The sequence below is a fragment of the Phocoena sinus genome, chromosome 6 (assembly GCF_008692025.1).
Source record: "Phocoena sinus isolate mPhoSin1 chromosome 6, mPhoSin1.pri, whole genome shotgun sequence".
NCBI lineage: Eukaryota > Metazoa > Chordata > Mammalia > Artiodactyla > Phocoenidae > Phocoena > Phocoena sinus.
Genome location: NC_045768.1, coordinates 47,048,818 through 47,071,284, shown reverse-complemented (window position 1 = coordinate 47,071,284; position 22,467 = coordinate 47,048,818). Strand labels below are relative to the sequence as shown.

Here is a 22,467-nt window from a genome sequence, read left to right as displayed (position 1 = left end):
TTTGAAGCTTTGCTGGACTTTAATGAATGTTTTTAAACCACATTTGCACAGACAGTTCTGCCCTAGAGCAGGAATAATTGTCAATAAGCAGAGAGCAAATAGATATCAAATGTTTTTAAAGCTTCAGGTGTGATCATCAGCTTTCCCTCACTACACTTTAGGAAAAGGGTAAATCTCACCAATGATACCAAGAAAAGTCCTCAGATTGCCTGACAAGATTTCACCTGGAATTCCAGGCACAGATTTGTTTTACTGAGGAAACTAATCTCAGAAGCTAGTGGCAAAGCAAGATGTCCAAGGCCCAAGAGCTAAAGCATCAAGAATTGGTTTTTTCTTTCGTTAATGCACACTGCACACAGTTCTGCAGTCTCCCTCCTGAGTGGCATTTATACCTCTGGAGAGAAAGCGTAGGCAGCTGTCAGGGGCTCAACTCTGCCCTCATCCTGTCCTTTATTGCTTTTCCCACCTCTTCAGGGTTGTCAGAGCCACTCAAGCAACTAGAAGGACATTTGAGGTCACGTAATTCTGGGTAGACCTCTAGAAGTCTATGATAAAAACTATTCTTCTTTATTGAATGTGAAGAATCAATTTTTCTCTGATTTCTGGGAATGCCTAATAGGACCCAGGGTTCTGGGTTTCCTAGAGCACATTGCTAGGGATCATCAGTATTTTTCTGCCTAAGTTTGGTCTTGTGCCATTTCATAGAGATGCAGGGTGATTATCATAGCACAGTTTCCAATCATCAACTTTCTTACCTGTCAAAACCCATGCTTCCTCTTAAATGCTAACACCTGAGAGGAGATACAGCTTACAATTTAATACATTAGTTCAGTGGTTATCAAGGTGTATTCCCTACCCTCACCCCAAACAGCAGCATCAGCATCAGCTAAGAATTTGTCAGAAACACAAATTCTCAGGTCTCACTCTAGAATTATTGAAACAAACTCAGGATGGGTGGGGTCCAGGGATCTGTGTTTAACAAGCCTTCCAAGAAGTTCTAAAGCAACCAAAATTTCAAGAATCACTGCTTTAGTCAGTAGTCATTTTAGTACTAGATTCCTAAGGTAAGGTGTATGAGGTATATGGAAACAAAGCTTGATGAAAGAGAAAATGATTTCATTTATCCATTATCTATAGGGTGTTAGATACCATGGGCATAAAGGTGAGATGTAATGTCAATCTCTACAAGAAGCATATTGTCTCAGACAAATTAACCAATAAGCAGTAAAACACAAGGGATAGAATATAAGTGATGTTCTGTAATGACATAGAAGAGAGCAATTCTACCTTGCTTTAAAGAAGTGTAATACCTATAATGATTGAGGCTACATTATATGCCTGGCACTGTTAAAACACTACGTATTTTCTTATTTAAGCTCCCCCAAGTTTTTCCTATCTCCCTGTTTTGCACAAAAAGGAACAGGAATTCAAAGAGGGTAAATGGTAAATGCAAATGTGGAACTTCTGTGTCCTCACCACAGATGGTGACTTGAACTAGGTCTCAAGGACTGCACTGTGGCTGTGGCCCAGAGGCAGCGATCAACATGCAGTGTTTGGGGCATGGTACTGGGCACCGTAAGGTTGGAACTCTTACATTGATGAGGAAAAATGGAAGCCAGAAACAAAGGTTTCCCCCCCACCCCCCAGAGGCAATGAGAAGCCCTTGAAGAACTTATGCCCGGGTGAACTCTGGTATGTAGAAAGTGAAATCTGAAAGCAGGTGACGTGTGTCTCCATTCTATGTTGCTTCTACTTCTCAAGCTGTTGACCCCTCTGTCTAAACTCTGAATCCTTGCCCCTTGAGGCATGGGTCTTATTTCTTCTGATAACACTGCAACCTGAATCCAGGGCCTTTCCTAAATCCCAAAGAGCCCCTCAGGTCTATCACTATTTTCAAAAAGGTTTGCAAGGTGTAATACCTTGAGATTAGTTGATTGGGAAGAAGATAGCAAAAGAATGGAGACAGGACAGGAACACATGATTGCTACCATGAACTGAACATAGTGTCGGAAGTAGTATTATCCTTGGATTTTGCTGACTTCATCTTCCAATAAGTAGTCTTTTCATGAGGCAAAATATTTTACCTCTTTATATCTTATATAACAGAAATTAAAAGCTTGATAACATCTGGACAGCTAACGACCAGAAAAATCATTTCAAATTAGACCATATGCTTTTTAAGGTATGTGTTCAGATAAAAATTCTGAAGGCTTTTATACTCTCTTCACTCCCTGGCCTATTTAATATTACCCTCTATTTTATAATAATCACAAGGTAAGGCAGTAGCCCTGCCAGACACAGGCTCCGGGGACAGAAGCACAGCAGCTGAATGCTGATTTCATTATTTATTAGCAATATCTTCTTGAGTAAATTACTCAACCTTTTCATTCTGCTGTTTCATCATCATTTGTAAAAGTGGCTAACAGCAGTACGTAGGGTTGCTTTGTGTATTAAATTTTTTTTAATTTGTATTAAAAATTATCATTATAAAAGTTAGTTTTTGTTGTTAGTATTATTAGCTAGCAAGCAACAACACTTAATTTGTGATTCAATTTAAGTCACTTTAAAATTCAATTTTTAAGGTACTGATCAATATAAATTCAATGATTTTTAATGAAATAACTTGGCAATGTATCATTACAAAAGCCCTATATTAAGATGTTTTAGTTTCCTTTTGCAACTTAAAAAATTTTGTATGAATAAAGGATTTCTCTGCTTTTTAAATGTATGACCACTCACTTCATATGCAGTCTATTTGTACAATAAATACAGACACTATTTCAGTTGAAAAGCAAGAAAAATAATATGAAAAGAATCACCACACCCAGAAGCACAAGCACAGGCTCATCATCATTGCATGACTAGTGAGTACCCATTATGTACCAAGAACATTTCCCCAGATGACCTGGAAACCATGTTTTCATGACATGTCTGTTTGAACATGGGAGGAGGTTGGGAGCTCAGAATGGTGGCATAAAATGGAACTAGTGTTATAAAACTTACCTTATCTCCTTCTTCTACCTCGCATAGTTTCTCCTCAGTTGCAGGATTAAAGACCGGAAATTTCTTGCCACTCACTGAACTATGCCATTCATTGTTTATGAATATCTGCAGAGAAGGAGAAAAGGTAAATAAAAAGGTATTTAAGGACAGAGTCAAGATAGCAGTGTGGGAAGACACGGAGTTAGCATCTCCCCACAACTAGGGTGACTGCCAGCTGCTGGTGGGGGACTCTGACGCCCAAGGAGACGGGAGGAACCCCAGAGTGAACCGGTAGGATGTAGGGGGACTGAGGGGGGAGGAGAAGTGGAGACCAGACAGGATCGGTGCCCCTGAGGCTGGGGAGATCAGGAGAGGCAGGTAGGAGAGACTCTCTGGGAAGAGCGGGAGAGGAGCAAAGGGAGATTGCCTGGCCCACTTGGGCACAGGGAGCCTGCTGAGCTCCTGGGTTGATCCCCTGCCCTCCAAAGCCCCCTCCAGGCCATGTGTGTCCTTGGGGGCATAGGAGGGATGCTCAGGGAGATCAGGAGAGGCAGGCGGGAGGGATGCTCCCAGACCCCAGACCAGAGGATCAGTAGAGGAGAGGAGGACATTTTCCCCGCCCACTCAAGCCCAGGAAGCCTGCTGGGCTCCCAGGTGAGGTCCCCTGCCCTCTGAGACCAGGGGTGGGGGGGCACGCCTGTGCCCCTTCTGTTCCTTGAGCCTAAGCCCCACCCTCCCATGCCCCCAGGGCCTTTTCCAGCCCTGTGGGTCCTGAGCACGGGACCCACCCACCATTCAAACCTCACCCTTGCTTAGGCCCCACCCTCCACAGCCAAGGCCTTCCCCCCCTTTTTTTTCTTTTTCCTCCTCCTCTTTTTTACTATCGTGGCACTGATATACCTTCCAGTTGTTGATTCATCTATATTTTTACATTCTTTCTAACATCTGTTAGTTTCCTAGTCTTATTTTTTACTTTGTTATTGTTTTGGGGTGTTTTTTTTTTTGCCACCCCACACGGCTTGAGGGATCTTGGTTCACGGAGCCCAGGGTCGGGTGGAAGGTCCGTGAACTTGGAGCTCCAAGCCCAACACACTGGACTAACAGAGAACCTCAGACCCCAGGGAATATATTCATCAGAGTGAAGTCTCACAGAGGTCCTCATCTCAGCACCAAGACCCAGCTCTGCTCAATAGCCTACAAACTCCAGTGTTGGAAGCCTCAGGCCAAACAACCAGTAAAACAGGAACACAATCCCACTCATCAAAAAAAAAAGATGAGATGGCAAAATAATGTCACAGATGAAGGAGCAAGGTGAAAACCTACAAGACCAAATAAATAAAGAGGAAAGAGGCAATCTACCTGAAAAAGAATTCAGAGTAATGATAGTAAAGATGATCCAGAATCTCAGAAATAGAATGGAAGCATGGATTGAGAAAATACAAGTAATATTTAACAAAGATCTAGAAGAACTAAAGAACAAACAAACAGAGATGAACAACACAATACCTGAAATGAAAAATACACTAGAAGGAATCAATAACAGAATAACTGAGGCAGAAGAATGAATAAGTGAGCAGAAAGACAAAAAGGTGGAAATAACTGCCGAGGAGCAGAATAAAGAAAAAAGAATGAAAAGAATTGAAGGCAATCTCAGAGACCTCTGAGGCAACATTAAATGCACCAACATTTGAATTATAGGGGTCCCAGAAGAAGAAGAGAAAAAGAAAGGGTCTGAAAAAATATTTGAAGAGATTATAGTGGAAAACTGCCCTAACATGGGAAAGGAAATAGTCACCCAAGTCCAGGAAGCACAGAGAGCCCCATACAGGATAAACCCTAGGAGAAACACACCAAGACACATATTAATCAAACTAACAAAAATTAAATTCAAAGAAAAAATATTAAAAGCAGCAAGGGAAAACCAAAAAATAACATACAAAGGAATCCCCATAAGGTTATCAGCTGATTTTTCAGTGGAAACTCTGCAGGCCAGAAGGGAGTGGCAGGATATACTTAAAGTGATGAAAGCGGAAAAACCTGCAACCAAGATTACCCAGCAAGGATGTCATTCAGATTCTATGGAGAAATTAAAAGCTTTTCAGACAAGTAAAAGCTAAGAGAATTCAGCACCACCAAACCAGCTTTACAACAAATGCTAAAGAAACTTCTCTAAGCAGTAAACACAAGAGAAGAACAAGACCCACAAAAACAAACCCAAAATAATTAAGAAAACGGTAATAGGAATATACATACCTATAATAACCTTGAATGTAAGTGGATTAAATGCTCCAACCAAAAGACACAGGCTCGCTGAATGGATACAAAAACAAGACCTATCTATATGCTGTCTATAAGAGACCCACTTCACACCTAGGGACACATACAGACTGAAAGTGAGGGGATGGAAGAAGATATTCCATGCAAATGGAAATCAAAAGAAAGCTGGAGTAGCAGTACTTGTATCAGATAAAATAGACTTTAAAATAAAGACTGTTACAAGAGGTAAGGAGGGACACTACATAATGATCAAAGGATCAATCCAAGAAGAAGATATAACAATTATAAATGTTTATGCACCCAACATAGGAGAAATTCAATACATAAAGAAAATGCTAACAACCATGAAAGGAGAAATCAACAGTAACAAAATAATAGTAGGGGACTTTAACACCCCAGTTACACCAATGGACAGATCATCCAAACAGAAAATAAATAAGGAAACATAAGCTTTAAATGACACAAGATCAGATAGATCTAACTGATATTTATAAAACATTCCACCCAAAAGTGACAGAATACACTTTCTTCTCAAGTGCACACAAACATTCTCCAGGATACATCACATCTTGGGTCACAAATCAAGCCTCGGAAAATTTAAGAAAATTGAAATTGTATCAAGCATCTATTCTGACCACAACGTTATGAGATTGGAAATCAATTACAGGGAAAAACACCATAAGAAACAAAAATACATGGAGGCTAAAGAGTGTGCTACTAAATAATCAAGAGATCTCTGAAGAAATCAAAGAAGAAACAAAGAAATACATAGAAACAAATGACAACAAAAACACGACGACCCAAAACCTATGGGATGAAGCAAAGACATTTCTAAGAGGGAAGTTTACAGCAATTCAGTCTCACCTCAAGAAACAAGAAAAATCTCAAATAATCTAATGCTACACTTAAATCACTTGAGAAAGAAGAACAAAGAGAACGCAAAGTCAGTAGAAGGAAAGAAATCATAAAGATCAGAGCAGAAATAAATGAAATAGAAATGAAGAAAACAATAGCAAAGATCAATAAAACTAAAAGCTGGTTCTTTGAGAAGATAAACAAAATTGATAAACCCTTAGCCAGACTCATCAAGAAGAAAAGGGAGAGGACGCAAATCACTAAAATTAGAGATGAAAAAGGAGAAATCACAACTGACACTGCAGAAATACAAAGGATTATAAGAGACTACTACATACAATTACATGCCAATAAAATGGAGAACCACAAAGAAATGGGCAAATTCTTGGAAAGGTACAATTTTCCAAGACAGAACCAGGAAGAATTAGAAAATATAAACAACCTATTACAAGTAATGAATTGAAACCATAATTAAAAATCTTCCAACAAACAAAAGTCTAGGACCAGATGGCTTCACAGGCGAATTCTATCAAACACTTAAGAGAAAAGCTAGCACTCATCCTTCTCAAACTCTTCCCAAAAATTGCAGAGGGAGAAACACTCCCAAATTCATTCTACGAGGCCACCATCACCCTGATACCAAAAGCAGACAAAGATGTCACAAAGAAAGAAAACTACAGGCCAATATCACTGATGAACATAGATGCAAAAATCCTCAACAAAATACTAGCACACAGAATCCAACAACACAGTAAAAGGATCATACACCATGATCAAATGGGATTTATCCCAGGGATGCATGGATTTGTCAATATATGCAAATCAATCAGTGTGATACAACATATGAACAAACTACAGAATAAAAAATCATATGATCATCTCAATAGATGCAGAAAAAGCTTTTGACAAAATTCAACACCCATTTATGATAAAAAAAACTCTCCAGATAGTGGGCATAGAGGGAAACTACCTCAACATAACAAAGGCCATATATGACAAACCCACAGCAAGCATCATACTCAATGGTGAAAAACTAAAAGCATTTCCACTAAGATCAGGAATAAGACAAGTATGTCCACTCTCACCACTCTTATTCAACAAGGTTTTGGAAGTCCTAGCCGTGGCAATCAGAGAAGAAAAAGAAATAAAAGGAATACAAATTGGAAAAGAGGAAGTAAAATTGTCACTGTTTGCAGGTGACATACTATACATAGAAAATCCTAAAGATGCCACCAGAAAACTACTAGAACTAATGAATGAATTTGGTAAGGTTGTAGGATACAAAATTAATGCACAGAAATCTCTGGCTTTCCTATACACCAACAACGAAAACTCAGAAATAGAAATTAAGTAAACACTCCCATTTACCACTGCAACAAAAAGAATAAAATACCTAGGAATAAACCTGCCTAAGGAGGCAAAAGACTTGTACTCAGAAAACTATAAAACACTGATGAAAGAAATCAAAGATGACATAAACAGATGGAGAAATATACCATGTTCTTGGATTGGAAGAATCAACCCCGTGAAAATGTGTATACTACGCAAAGCAATCTACAGATTCAGTGCAATCCCTATCAAACTACCAATGGCATTCTCCACAGAATTAGAACAAAAAATCTTACAATTCATATGAAAACACAAAAGACCCCGAATAGCCAAAGCAATCTTGAGAAAGAAAAACAGAGTTGAAGAAATCAGGCTCCCTGACTCCAAACTATACCACAAAGCTACAGTAATCAGGACAGTATGATACTGGCACAAAAACAGAAATATAGATCAATAGTACGGGATAGAATGCCCAGAGATAAACCCACGCACATATGGGCACCTAATTTACGACAAAGGAGGCAAGAACATACAGTGGAGAAAAGACAGCCTCTTCAATAAGTGGTGCTGGGAAAACTGGACAGCTACATGTAAAAGAATGAAATTAGAACACTCCCTAACACCATACACAAAAATAAACTCCAAATGGATTAAAGACTCAAATGTAAAACAGACACTATAAAACTTTTAGAGGAAAACATAGGAAAAACACTCTTTGACATAAACCACAGCAAGGTCTTTTTTGACCCACCTCCTAGAGTGACAGAAATAAAAAAAAATTAATAAACAAATGGGACTTAAAAGCCTTTGCACAGCAAAGGAAACCATAAACAAAACAAAAAGACAACCCTCAGAATGGGAGAAAATATTTGCAAATGAATCAACAGACAAAGGATTAATCTCCAAAATACACAAACAGCTCATGGAGCTCAATATCAAAAAGACAAACAACCCAATCCAGAAATGGGTGGAAGATCTAAACAGACATTTGACCAAGGAAGATAAAGATGGCCAAGAGGCACATGAAAAAATGCGCAACATCACTAATTATTAGAGACATGCAAATCAAAACTACAATGAGGTATCACCTTACGCCAGTCAGAATGGCCATTATCAAAAAACCTAGAAACAATAAATTCTGGAAAGGGTGTGGTGAAAAGGGAACCCTCCTACACTGTTGGTGGGAATGTAAATTGATACAACCACTATGGAGAAGAGTATGGAGCTTCCTTAAAAAACTAAAAATAGATCTACCATATGACCCAGCACCCCACCATTGGGCATATACCCTGAGAAAACCATAATTCAAAGAGACATGCAGCACAATGTTCATTGCAGCACTCTTTACAATAGCCAGGACATGGAAGCAACCTAAGTGTCCATCAGCAGATGAATGGATAAAGAAGATGTGGCACATATATACAATGGAATATTTCTTAGCCATAATAAGAAACAAAATTGAGTTATTTGTAGTGAGGTGGATGGACCTAGAGTCTCTCATGCAGAGTGAAGTAAGTCAGAAAGAAAAGAACAAATACCATGTGCTAACACATATACGTGGAATCTAAAAAAAAAAAAAATGGTACTGATGAACTTAGTTGCAGGGCAGGAATAAAGAGGTAGGCATAGAGAATGGACTTGAGGACATGGGGTGGGAAGGTGAAGCTGGGGTGAAGTGAGAGTAGCATCGACATATATACTCTGCCGAATGTAAAATAGTTGGCTGGTGGGAAGCAACAGCATAGCACAGGGAGATCAGCTCGGTGCTTTGCGATGACCTAAAGGGGTGGCATAGGGAGGACGAGAGGGAAGCTCAAGAGGGAGGGGATATGTGTATGCATATGGCTGATTCGCTTTTTTGTGCAATAGAAACTAACATGGTATTATGAAGCAATTATACTCCAATAAAGACCTGTTTTTTAAAAAGGCATTTAAATACAGCAAATTTCAGAAACTCTTTATAAACTTAAACTAAAGCACTACAGAATGCATAGGTGAAGCCAATATTACATCCTCACCTCCCTCACCTACCTGCCCCCTCCAAGAATATTTTAGCCGTTTAAGACATTTTACACACACATTCACAGATACACACACACGCATGCACACATACACACAGTAAGATAAGGTAATACTTTAAAATTTCACTAAGATATGAGGTCATTTAAAGAATAGAAAATACAGACTGGAGAAGACAATCTAGAAAAAGATGCTGTTATCTGAAATAGCCATAAATTTGAGGTAAGAGCGAAGGCTTGAGTGGGCTTGATCTTTATGAATCACTGTCTATTTTCTACTTCAGATTCTGAACATGCTCATTTTGGGCTACTGGTGATTTGGTATCATAAGTGACTATTTTTTGATCCTTTATTTTACTGTCTTGAAAGTAGGCTGAGGGAGGATTTTAAAAGAAGATTGCTTAGAAAAAAATGGGCTAGTGACATTTTTTCATCGACTTTTTAAAGGCATAAGGGTTTCATTCTCCTTTTTAAAAGATTATCTAATAAATTATTTGTCCTCATTTGAAATCAGGTACTAGATTTCTTAGTGCTATCTATGAGAAAGAGATCTGCATCTAAAGAAACAGAAGGATCTAGAAAATAATGGAATTTTGTTTTTTGTACACAATAAAAAAATAAGAATATTAAGAAGTGTTAGTATGTCATCATTTAAAAAGTCTGAGTTTCAACTTTTGCAGCCCTGAATTTGCATTTCATTATGGAAATTAATAGAGCTTTGATATTCATCTTTTCATAGAATAAAAACATTTGATGAGGCCAAATTAAGAAGTACCACTTATGTGATGAATAAAGTTATGTTTGTCTGTTTTTCTGGTTTATCCTCAGAATAAAAAATTCCCAGCCAAAGTGTCCAAGGTGTGCAACACAATCCCAGTCCTCAAGTGGCCTTAACCTCAGTAAAGAACTCTTAAATAAATAACTTAAAATTGAATCAAAGAACCTAGAATCCAGCAGCTACGTATGGGTAATATCTATAATATTCTGCACATGAGTACACTCTGATATTTTGATTTGCTAAAAAACAAGGGGAAGGATAAGTCTCCTCCTTTGCCTGTTCCTGCCAATATAACCTATGTATTGGGAGGCGTTCAAAAGAATTGTGATGCTAGCCTGGAACTGACAGGAAAAAGATGTGGGTGTGAATAAATAAAGGGGGAGGGGTGCAAAGCAGTTCAGATAAAGAGACTAGATGTCCAAAGACACATATATGGAGGTTTGAGAAAGATAGAGGTATCAAGAAAATCCTTGTTTCTCTGATAGGGTAATGGAATACAGACGAAGAGCATAAAACTCCTATTAGCCTCCAAAAAAAAAAAAAATTGGCATCTTAGTTCAACTTGAAGAAAGATAAATTCAGATTAAAACTACTGACTTACTCAACGTCTCTTGGAGTGAATCAGCATTCTAGCTATCAAAAACGCATTTTATGGAATCCTGTAATTACTCTTAAAGAGTATTCTCTTTCATGCGTCTTTAGCCTTTACCTCTTATTTTTCCTCGCATGGGATCGCTGGGAAGCACCTCAATCTAAGTGTCCCAAGTTCAGCTCACTGTCATCTCTAGCTTTATGCTGCTCTCACCTCAAACTAAGGTTCTAAAACTTGCTCTTGCATTCTCTCTCTGTCTTACATGCACACACACTTTCCCTCTTCTGTTAATGGCACACAAAATCCCTACTCATCCTTTTGTATCACTATGTTTTATACTATCATAAAAAAGCTTTCGCCTGTTCTCCCTGCCCCCACCTCTGCCTAATTGAAATTTAATTTTTACCCTGTTAACATAACCTTCCTAAGCCAGGCCAGTTCAAATTTTGTCCCCTCCTCAGAACACTTAGGTGGTTCTCCATTCTCAAACTACTGAGCATGGCATTTGAGGTGTCTTATGGTTTGGCCCCAATGTCCTTTTCCAACCTTTTATCCCACTCTTTCCTCAATTTACCCTTTATTTCAACCTCATTCTACTGTCTCAAATACCATGCATTTTTTTCTCCTCCATACCTTGATTCATGCTGTTCCTCAGACTGGAGTTTCACTATTTTCTTCTCTTCATACTTCAAACTCTTTTAAAATGTCATTTCCTCATGAAGATTTCACTAGTCCGATTGGATTTAACCTCTTTTTTTCTCGTTCCTAACATAGCATTTGAATATCCTACTATTAAATTACTTATTATGTTCTGTTTTGAATTAAAGCTAGCTATCTACATATCAGCTCATCAAATTATAAACAGAAAACTAAAGACATCATGGTACTTGCTCTAGATTCTTGAGCCAGCCTTGCAAAACTTGATTCAGATTCACTCACAGATGTCTAATTCTGCCTCTTCTCAGCCCTAAAGATAGTATCCCCTCCTCCAACTTTATATCTCTAAACTAAGAGAGCACAAAGTCTCACCCTGTCAGAGATATGCCCAGAATTCCACCCTTCCACAGTATAATTTCACCAAAACTCTCATAAAAAGAAGAGACAGAATGTATTATATTTTGATAGGCCTGTGGTGAAGCTTTCCAGCTCCCACCTAAGTCCTCTCACCCTGATAATTTGTGGTTTCAACTTTTCAATAATACACCTTCAGTATATTATAACTTGTTTTAATCCCTTCATACGATCTCTTTTGGTGAAAGAACCATTACAATATGTATGTACCATCTATTTTTATTATCAGGCTCTTGCATTTAAACTGTACATAAAACTCCCCTTTCAGATTAAAGTCAGTGAATATTTTGTAAATGAGCATTAAAGAACACAAATTTATCTGTCAGCCTCCAGGCAACTGAAGAGATCAGTTGTGGATGATCCCAAATTACCAGCAACTACTCTGCATTATTCAGTTTTAACCTTTAATAAAGGAAAACACAGTGAACTTAATTTTTGTTTGAATTTGTGCTTATACTCACATAATCCCAAATGGTCACTTTTCTTTGATCAGAAAAGTGTTTGTCAAATAATGTGTAGATAGCTGAGAAATACTCTGTAAGGTCATATGGAAACATGGAAGATGAGTGAGCTCTGGCCCCTGCTTCCAAGTGGTTTATGGTCTAAGAGGAGAGTATATTTATATCAAGATCAGCCAGTAAAGAAAGATTGTAGAGTACAATGACCAAAGCAGTGCTTTAGTCAGTAAATTGCAGAGTGAAACTCATGGAGGAGAGGACCATGGGCTGGAAGAATGCAATCTGGAAGATAGGATTGGTAGAAAAAAAGGAAAACAAGGAGCAGAAGGAGGGAACCTTCTTGGGGTGTTTGGAACACGGTAGAGAGATCAGCCCCAAGCAGAGAGTTCCAGTGCAAACAAGTCTTAGATAAGTTCCAGCAGTGAAAATGAAGCCAGTTTGTGGTGGATCTTGATACCTGAGTGACTCTATTCTGGATGTCATAAGGGAGTGACAGGATCAAATGGATGTTTTAGGAATATTGATTTTACTGTACCCAAAATGGATTTGAGGAGCACAAACAGTCCAGGGAATTTGCCTGGAGACCATTCTAACATTCCAGGCATGACGTCTTAAGGCTTTAGAGGAGAATGACACAGCAGTATAGTCTGCAAATTATGAATGATACACATTCTCCCCCAAACAGTGGCCTTGCAGCGTAAAAACAAAACTCAGCACAGATAATGAGATGAGAGGCAAGCATTGTACCATCTTTTTCTTCCCCTGAGCTGTGGAGAAGTTATTGATAGGGACTATCTTAATCATCGTTTTTTCTGTTTTAATTGTATTGGGTTTATATTTGCCTTCCAGCTAACTGTGACTGAATGTTTTTGAATAACCATCCTTCCTGTAGTTATATAAAATGGTTATATGGAGATGTGTAGGTTAATGAATGTTTTTTATAATGATTATGAAACCTGTTTTAGGCCTGTTGAAATGATCTATCATGGTTACAACCTCATTTTCCATTTGCTATTTGCCTTTAGCAAGTTTAGGGGGAAAAGGATCATGCTATAAAAGTAAAAAAAAAAAAAAATTATTGGATCCTATTTAACCATTATGTTAACTATATTCTAATTATGAATTTTGGACTCAGGATACTTTTGAATAATATATATGTGCAGTAGACTCAAAGTTCACAATATTGATGGGAAATTATAGATGCCTATTCATACTCTTAAACTTCAAGTGCTTCTTATTTGGAGAAACAATCAATGGAAATGTTGAAGCAACTTAAAAATTGATTTTTACTCTTTAAATTTCAGATATGTCAGATTGTAAGAGATGCAGTACATAACCTTTGATAAAAAAAAAGTGGCTGTTTCCTGAATGTAGTTTAGTGTCCAACAATAAATCATAATTTTGAAGAAAAAAAGGCTTTCCTGAGGAAAAGTTATTATATCTTAGTGTGTTTAGTATAAAGCTACAATTCTAAATAAATAAGCACTTTCTTCAAAATATGTCTGGCTTAGATCAAGTTAGGTTTGACTAATAGGCAAATAAAACCTATTAGCCTTATCTGCTGATATGCGATTTTTGGAACCTGTTGGCTCCCTCTAACAGTCCCTCGGGGAGCCCTAAATTCACATTATCTCTGTAGGACTGCAACCTGGCCAGCGGCTCCAGATGCCGTAAGAGAAACCAATGCTTTCTTGGTGGCAGAGAGATTTTAACAGATTTCACATTTTCAACCTACAAAGAATTCCTTTTAAGTCATGCCAAGTGTGAGGAAGTTTGATGAGATTCTCCATTTTATGTCACCTGTGTGAAATTCCAAACCTGAGAGCCTGGGTCTCAGGCATGTGAAGTGATGGGTACTGTTGTAAACGTATAGGAAGTGATGGATGCTGTAAATGTGTAAACTTTTCTCAGCATTAGGAACCTAAAAAGCACCAGAGACCGTGAGGGTGGGGGGTGAGGGCAGGGAGAAAGAACAAGATGGGGGTTCAATAATAAAAGAGAGAGACTGAACAAAAGTCAGGTGTTAAACATTTAAAAGAATCAAAGCTAGATCTCTAGCAAGTAGTTTTAACCCAAATGCAACCCATTTTGCAAAGCAAAATGTTGAGACTCAAAGTAAAAATGTCTAAAAGGAAATTAAGGAGGAAATAACAGATGGGAAGAAAATACTTAACTGCAGTCAAAAGAATGAAAACAAAATGAGGGGGTGACCAAAAGAAAAGTAAGAGAAATAAAATTTTCCTTTCATTTCTGTTTTATATTATAGTCTGAGTTCAGTAACATGAGTGTATATTCTTTCTTGTTCTTTGAAAAACCTTTCAGCCTTTTCAATTCAATTAGGGGAAAAGAAAAGATGCTAAAGCATTTCTGTTTTGAGCCACAACTTCATTTTGTCCCATAAATGACAAAAACACTCGTCGATAATTTCCATACATCATATATACCCTATATCAAAAAGGTAAGATGCAGAAGCACTAGAAAGTTCTGTATATATTTTATATTTAACAATTATCAAGACCCAATAAGGTAATTGCTCGCATATAAGCCTTCTTCCTTCTGAAGAAAGTGCCAAATGGAGAGCATGATTCAGTTGTTTGATATTTGCATTCCTTTGACTTCTGAAAAAGTATTGGGAGAGCAGTGGAAATAGTTAATGGGATCTGGGTGAGGGAGGTAGCTGTTCAGGCAAAATTTTAAGAACTGTGCTGTTTGTGCAGACCCGCAGTCAAGAAATATACATTAATAATTCCAACATTGCAATAAAGGCATCAGGTAGAGATAACATCAGAAATCAAATATTAGCAACACTCTACATACCTTGCAAGCATCGCCAGTGTTTGTGGGAACTTTTGACAGACAGACACACACACACACACACACACACACACACACATATACATATGCACGTGTGTATACTCCAAATGAATCAGTGTGATGAAATCCAGTTTACACAAATATTTATTTTTCTGATTTGTAGATTAGCAGTGGCTCTTAATTAAATGTTTAATTATGAAGCAATTATTGCTCCTGTTCTTTTGAACATGGCTCTATGTTGCCACTTAAATCTGGTAAATGTGTAATGGGTTTGACCACAATTATAGCATTATGAAAACACAGACCACCACCACCACCACCACCCAAGCCATCTAACTGCTACCCTGAGACAGGTTTATGGCCATTTTATCAATGCCTGTATTCCCATGAGGGTTCTTTTTGGCTGATCTGGATTATATCATCCCGTAGATTACCCATGCCATTTCAGAGGCACTAATCTAACTTTGGGTTGCTCTTCAAATGAGTTGTTTCTCATACTCTTCAAGAGTTTTTCTCACCCTGCCCCCTTAGTCTGAGAAGTAGTTAATGACAAATCCATTAGGTGAAGTCCAGTTTAAAGAAATCATGTGAACACTTGTAGTCCTGAGGGTCCTCATGAAATGGGAATAACACCCTCTTTTGGGTATGTGCTATTTACTTTAGGATTTTGTTGATTAGGTTTTCTTGAAGCCGGGCAGGTGCCAGAGGACAAAACAATTTGCCAAGACACTGTCTTCAGAGATAAGCTAAAATATTGCATTCTTAGAGAATGTTTATCTCCCAGGATCAAAATCAATAGTTGGTTTCATCACTGGTTTGTGGCCATGATATAGTTCTTGCTGGACTCAGGCACTGAAAGAGAAAGTAAGTGCTTCTGACATGGCTGGGTGTGAGTGAGTTTCTGGGAGAAATAGGAAGTCAAGTCCCTAAGTAATTAGATGGTGATCACTGTAGGTAAGTTATAAGGCTGACCCAAAACTTTTAGACAGTTGCTGCTGGTCAATGGACCATGCTTTGAGTAGCATCAGCAAAACCTTTAAGTCTGTTAGAGATGCAGAATTTCATACCTCACCTCATACCTACAGCATCAGAATCTGTGTTTCAACATGGTCTCTAAGTGAGGCACTTACACAATCAAATTTGAGATATACTGCTCTAGAGTATCTTCTTTCTATTAGTCCACGTGTTTAGGGATCTAGTGTCCAAATCATCTCTCTTCTCTTATCATCCAAATTTCCATTCTCTCTATCGGATAAAGGAATGAATGATACAAATTAAATAACAGGTGCAAAAGCATTTGTTAGAGATGATCCAGTGAGATTCAAATACTACTATTTTTAATATTTAGGAAAAATATGAAATCCTGTGGAAAAGAATCAGATCTGAAATAAGATTCAGAATCCAGTTCATTCTGTGCTTGCCTCTTAAAAACTGTGTGACCTTGGGCAAGTCACTTAAGCTGAGCTCAGGTCCCTCAGCTCTAAAATGGGTCACAAGTAACATCTTCCCTAGCTCCTTCCCGGTGGTTAATTATGAACTTCAGATGAGACTAGCAGATGAAAGTAGTTTTGAACTTTGACAAGCAGTGCAAGTATTTGTTCCACTTACATTGGCAACTGAAAATTTTTAGAATTCTAGGAGTCATCTTGGGAAGGAGAGGGTTAAAGAGAACCTGGACCAAGGAGCTAATAAGTGCTGGGCACTTTACACAAATTACCTCACTTAATTCTCACAGCCACTTTCCAAGGTAGTCATTATTATTCCCAATTTACAGACAAGGGAACTGAAACTCAAGGAGATTAGAAGCTTGGCCAAGGTCATATCATTAAATAAGTAGAAGAGCTAGAAATTGAAGCCGGGTTTATCTTGTTAAGCCACTGCACCTTGCAGCCATCCAGCTATTTGTTCAACTGCTTCCAAGCCAAAAGCAAACAAAATATTGCTTCAGTCAGAGGGGACTTAAAAAGATTTCCCAAATGAAAGCAGTGCCACGGCACAATCGTCTTTGTCTTCAACATAAGTCCTGTCCTGTTTTAAGCACCCCTCAGTGGTTTCCCTCAAATGAAATCCATCAGGCAGTCTGGCTGGAGGCTCCATCTCAAGTCTTATCTCATCCATGCTCTCTCTTCCTCACTTTATTCCGGCTATGTTTGCCTTTTGATAGTTCTTTGAATATACCAAACTCTTGTCCGCAGACGTCCCTGCACGTGTTATTACCTCTGGATCTTTGTTTCCCCACTTTCCATGGCCACCTTATGCTCTGCATCCCTCAGGTTCCCCCTTCCCTGATACCTCATCCAAAGTAAGCTCTTCCCCTCATATTGTCTCAGCTTTGTTTTCTTCTTTTTAGCATTTACCACAATTTGTGATTAAAGTATTTACTTACTTGCTTCCTTCCTTCCCATCCCACACCTTGCAGGAATATAAGCTCCATGAGGCACGAATCATACTAGCTTTCTTATATCATAAGACCTAGCACAGAACAGTCATTCAATGATTTGTTAAATAAAGGGAGGTAAAATGGGAGAGAGGAAGGGAAAAAGGGAGAAATGAGTGAAGAGAGTGGAGTATTTGGAACTACATGTGGTCTGAATTTGCTTGTTGTAAGAATTTAAAAGGAGATAATAGGAGGGGAAAAAAACACTTTAAATTGTGCCTAGCACATAGTATTCAATGATTCATAACTCTTCTTTATCAAAAATATATCTTTAACCCACATGGGTTAAACAATAATACCAGAAATCTAGGAAAATATCTCCTCCTCTAACCAAAATGTATTATTCCTTATGGGTTGAAGAAACGCAGTCCACGTAGAAATTGCACACCTATGTCAAACTCCTCTGCATCGTGGTCTCTCCCAGCCCAAAGGCCACCTTTTCAATCAAAGCAGAGAGTCTGTTTATTTCCAACCTTCCTTATTGTTCTCCTCTTTTTCTAAGTTGGTGGCAAACTTCCTCCTGTTGGCCTGGGAACAGCAGAGCAACAGCTGGAAAGGCTCATGGGCATGGCCCCACCAGTAATCAGGAATGAACAAATGAAAGACAGAATAAAGGTAGAATAGGATGTCAGCAACGCCATGTCCCAAAGTAGTGATATTGGTCTTAGACAAGTCACTTGTTGGTGTGAGGGCTGAGACTGCCAGCATTCCAAGTCTAGCTTTGTCATTTGCTAGCTGTGTAACTTAAGCCAAGTTACTTAGCCACTCTGTTCTTCAGTGTCCTCATCTACAAAACAGGAATAGTAACGTCCTCATAGGGTTATTGTAAGGAGTAAATAAAATCATTGTAAAGGACTTAAACAGTCATTGGCACAGAGTAAACACAAGGAAACTTAACTATGATATTTCATGTGTGTGTGTGGGTATGGGTATGTGGGTGTGTGTGTGAAATGTCATTAGCTGATGAAGATCTTTTCTAGCATGAATAAATCATTATTCAATGAGTTACATTTAAGAGTCAAGTTAAATATTTTGGGGTTTGAATCCTGTCTGAGAAAGCTTTCTTCTTGAATTTTCTATTTGTCTTTTAAGGTAGAAAACAGTGTTATGAAGGGAGAATGGAAAACAAATTTACCAAATCCTGTAAGAGAAAGTTCTTGATCCCTGAAATCCCAGATCAACCCCTGGAACTTCGCTCCAATGCGGTCCTGTCAGGTGGGGCATGACTGTGCAAGAAAGAGTGACAGAAAGCCTTGGAAAAGAGAATGAGATGAGAGGGACACTTGTGGGAAACAGGTCTAGGAAAGGCTGAGTAAAAGAAGGCTCTGGAAAATTGGAAGGAATTCAGAAAAATAAATAGGACTAGGATAGCTAATGTTAATCGATCACTTCCCATGTGCCAAGCACTATTTCAAGTGCCTTAAATGCATTAAACTCATTTAATGCTTTTTTCCACCTTAGGAATTCCTATTTTCCATGTAAGGAAACCAAGGCAGAGAGGGGTAATGTAGTTTGCCCAAAGATCACATAATTTCCGAAGAACCTCATCATTTAAAAGCTCAACAAAACAGATGAGTTGGCAGATGTAGGGTTTGTTTAGAATTGGAAAGGCGGAAAATGAGAATAGAGATGAAATCTGAGTTTATGTGCATTTATAATGATGTTATTGAGGTTTTAAGTTCTAAAAACTTTGGTATCATTTTAGAAAGTATTTCTTAAACTCTGATCTCTGTTTTATGCACCTTAAAAAATTAAACCGACTGTACTAGAAAATAAGTCATAAGAGACAACGATGTCTTTTGTTTGGATGAGAGGCAGTCTCAAGCTTGAGAGGGCGTGTAGTTCTTCTACCATAGTTGTAATAGTTTTTGGTTACTCAATTTTGCCTGTCTCTTCCCTCCGCCTTGCCCCAGTGACCAATATATTCTAGCGATAATAAAGACGGACACTAAAACAGTGGGAGAAAAATAATAGAGTTTAGGGGCTAGCTATAGAAGGTGATTTCTCAGACAGTATAAAATCCTTGCTTATTTGGTTTGCAACCCGGAAACTTAGTTAATAACCATCATTTTCCAACTCCTCTTGCAAGTGCAAATCCAATACAATTCTTCAGTGAGGCACAGTAAAAAGAAAATGCAAAGGCATTTGAAAAAGCTCACCCATTTAGATTTAATTACATACATAACTGGTGTCCTCCCAAGTGTGAAAATGCTGTAACCAATAAATCAGACAATAAAATGGTATCTGAGCAGAACAGATTTGTAGAGAAGATGTGTGAGCAATCAAAATTCACTGACTTGCACTGGGCATTTTTACCCAGAAAAGTTCTTATATGCAAGAGTAAATTCCTGCTCTTGGAATCTAGCCTCCTTTTGAACACGAAGGTCAGTTAGTTTCCCTAGAGGGTGTTCTTGTGTAATGACTTTTAAGTGAACAGGAGACTTTAATCTTAAAATCATCTCTATGTGTTAAAGAATCACTAGATCTGTGTTTGTATGTTAGATTTTTTTTTGTATGTTAGATTTTAAGGACCATCTCATTTGTCTACTACTGTTTCTCACATGTTTAATTAATAACTACTAAATGAAGCTTAATTCAGTAGAAAGAATATTTCATACTAGATGTCCCTGGAGATTCACATATAAGGAAGAATGCAAACTTCTGCAAACCAGATTTTCAAAAAAAGTGACATGCAGACTACCAAAATATCTTCCCAGGTAGTATAGAAAAAAATAAAAAGACTCTTATAATAGTAAGGGTATAATTCAATCATTGCCAATGGTTTTGATCTTTATGAAATGAATGCATTTTTAAATGTACTTACCTTGGATCGAAATTTCTTGTGAATAACAGAGTTAAGAAAGTTGGCAAAACTGGAGTCTTGTTATCTTTTGGGCATAACTTTGCCAAGTGCAAAATTTTTGGAGGGTATATGTAGTGTCATCGCATTTTTCATATTCCCATTTGGAATAAAATCAAACTGACAAAAAATATTTTCCCTTTTAATAAAACCTTGTGAAAATAATACTTTAATACACTTTGTAGCTGTTGGTCAATCATGTTAAAGGCACAATCTGATCTCTACAGGCACTTTCCTATGGAAAATAGTCAGTCAGCTGAATAACTTCCTCATTTGTTGTGCTTATGAAAATGAAAATGTAACAGACTTTAGGATTTCAAAAGCATCCGTGGTCGCAAGTAAGGAAACAATTTAATAATAGCAGGACTTTATCATTAACGTATAATGCTCTTGGTTTCTCATTGGTTAATTCAGACAGGAAAATGGCTCTCCCTGAGTTGGAATAGTTCCTTTCTTACCTTCCTTTCTGCATCACACCACAAAGCTCACTTTTTAAATGATTTTGGTTAGATTGGTTTTGTTTGTTTTATTTGTTTTTCTGGGAGTTCTAGGCTCTGACTAGAAAGCAGGAATGTAACAGTGTGAAACAGGCAAAGTTCAGAGATACTCCTGATCGACTCAAATAGGATCCATTTCCTCCTTCTCTCTAGCTGTGGATTTTTAAATCTGGGTCTGGCTTCTGCTCTTGTTTCTGTAAATATTTATCAGCTAACAATTACATACTGGCTCCAATGGCAGCAAATTTGGCTGAAGAAATAAATAAGAATGCTTTCTTTCCCCAAATATGCTAAATAATGCAAGTCCCATGAATTTTTTTGGAACTGGAGTTTTCTTCATCAATTATCAGACTGAGGTCTTTCAATTTTGACACTCATTTGACATATATAACAATCATGTTACTTCACTGTGCTCTGTTTCTCTCTCTTTTTTTTCCTTTTTTAAAAAACATTCCCATTTGTTTGTCTGTTTCCAGTAAGTTTCTCTAGTAAGTATTTGCCTCTCCTATCACACACGCTAGGCTCTGCTGAAAGTTAATAGAACTGCTTAGCAAAGTCCCCTGAATCCTGGCACAAGAACCTTTTACAACGAAGAGAATTCCTTTCACTCAGAAATATTTTAAGAAATAAATTTATGAAAAGTTGCCTGATACAATTTAGAATTCATTATTTGATCAAGACACTAAACCCAGACCGGCATTTTGCAAGCCTTTTATTTTTATATTTGCAAAGGGCTCTTTACACAAGTTTACTTAAATTGACCTTTTATGCTTTAAATAAACGTAGTTTTTATAAAACTGAGGCAAAACAGCAAATAGAAGTTGTACTAACCTTAGTATATTGAAACTTCAAATTGGTGAGTGGGACAGGTACATCTTGCATGGCTGAGGACGACATTTCTGGTTCAGCTCCTGGAACACAGGTGACAGGCTCAGCGATTTGGTTCTGATAGAGCACTTGGCTTTATTTGTTCCTTTTTATCTGCATGGGCTAAGGTTTATTTGCATACTGGGATATGATTGGATGAACAAACTGGGAGCAAAAAGAAAACGACACTACTTATTTGTAACACCTAGGGCAGGAAGCCCTTGACTTTAAACTTAAATCCTTAAGAAACCAGTGCTACAGCATTGAAGCTGCATCTGGAGAGAGGGCACTATTTGCAGACGAATTAATTTACAAAGCCGAAACCTGTGATAAGGGTACGAAGCACAGCTGCTCTGGCCACTAAGGCCAGTTAATATTTTTTTGGCTTTTCATGCTTTTTATGCTGCTGTGAAACTTTCTGTTCTCTGACAGACTTGGAATCAGAGAATTCGAGGATTGAAAAATAATCTCAAAGGGTACTTGTTCTCAGCAGAGGCTGGTGTGTCGAGGACCCTGGCCAGGTATCTTTAGGACAGTGCAGTCAGAGAATCAGTCCATGTCCCAGAAAAGCAGGGTGCTGTTTGTAGAAGAAAGGCCCTCTATAGAGACCCTACCCCAAGTCAGCTTATAAA

General features: G+C 38.0%; 1 protein-coding gene across 2 annotated transcripts in view; it reads right to left on the bottom strand.

Annotated features, from left to right (window-relative positions):
• Positions 1-21,924, bottom strand: part of ALDH1A1 (aldehyde dehydrogenase 1 family member A1) — a 54,125-nt gene extending 32,201 nt beyond the window's left edge. Inside the window, exons 1-2 of one of the 2 annotated variants that reach the window (XM_032636137.1) lie at positions 21,800-21,924; positions 3,004-3,108 (exon numbers count right to left, since the gene is read on the bottom strand). In XM_032636137.1, coding sequence (XP_032492028.1) covers positions 3,004-3,108; positions 21,800-21,865 — 171 coding nt within the window. In that variant the 5' untranslated portion in view covers positions 21,866-21,924. Of the gene's footprint in view, positions 1-3,003; positions 3,109-12,035; positions 12,042-21,799 lie in introns of those variants that run through there. The other variant, XM_032636138.1, reaches the window with a different exon arrangement.
• Positions 21,925-22,467: the final 543 nt, after the last annotated feature.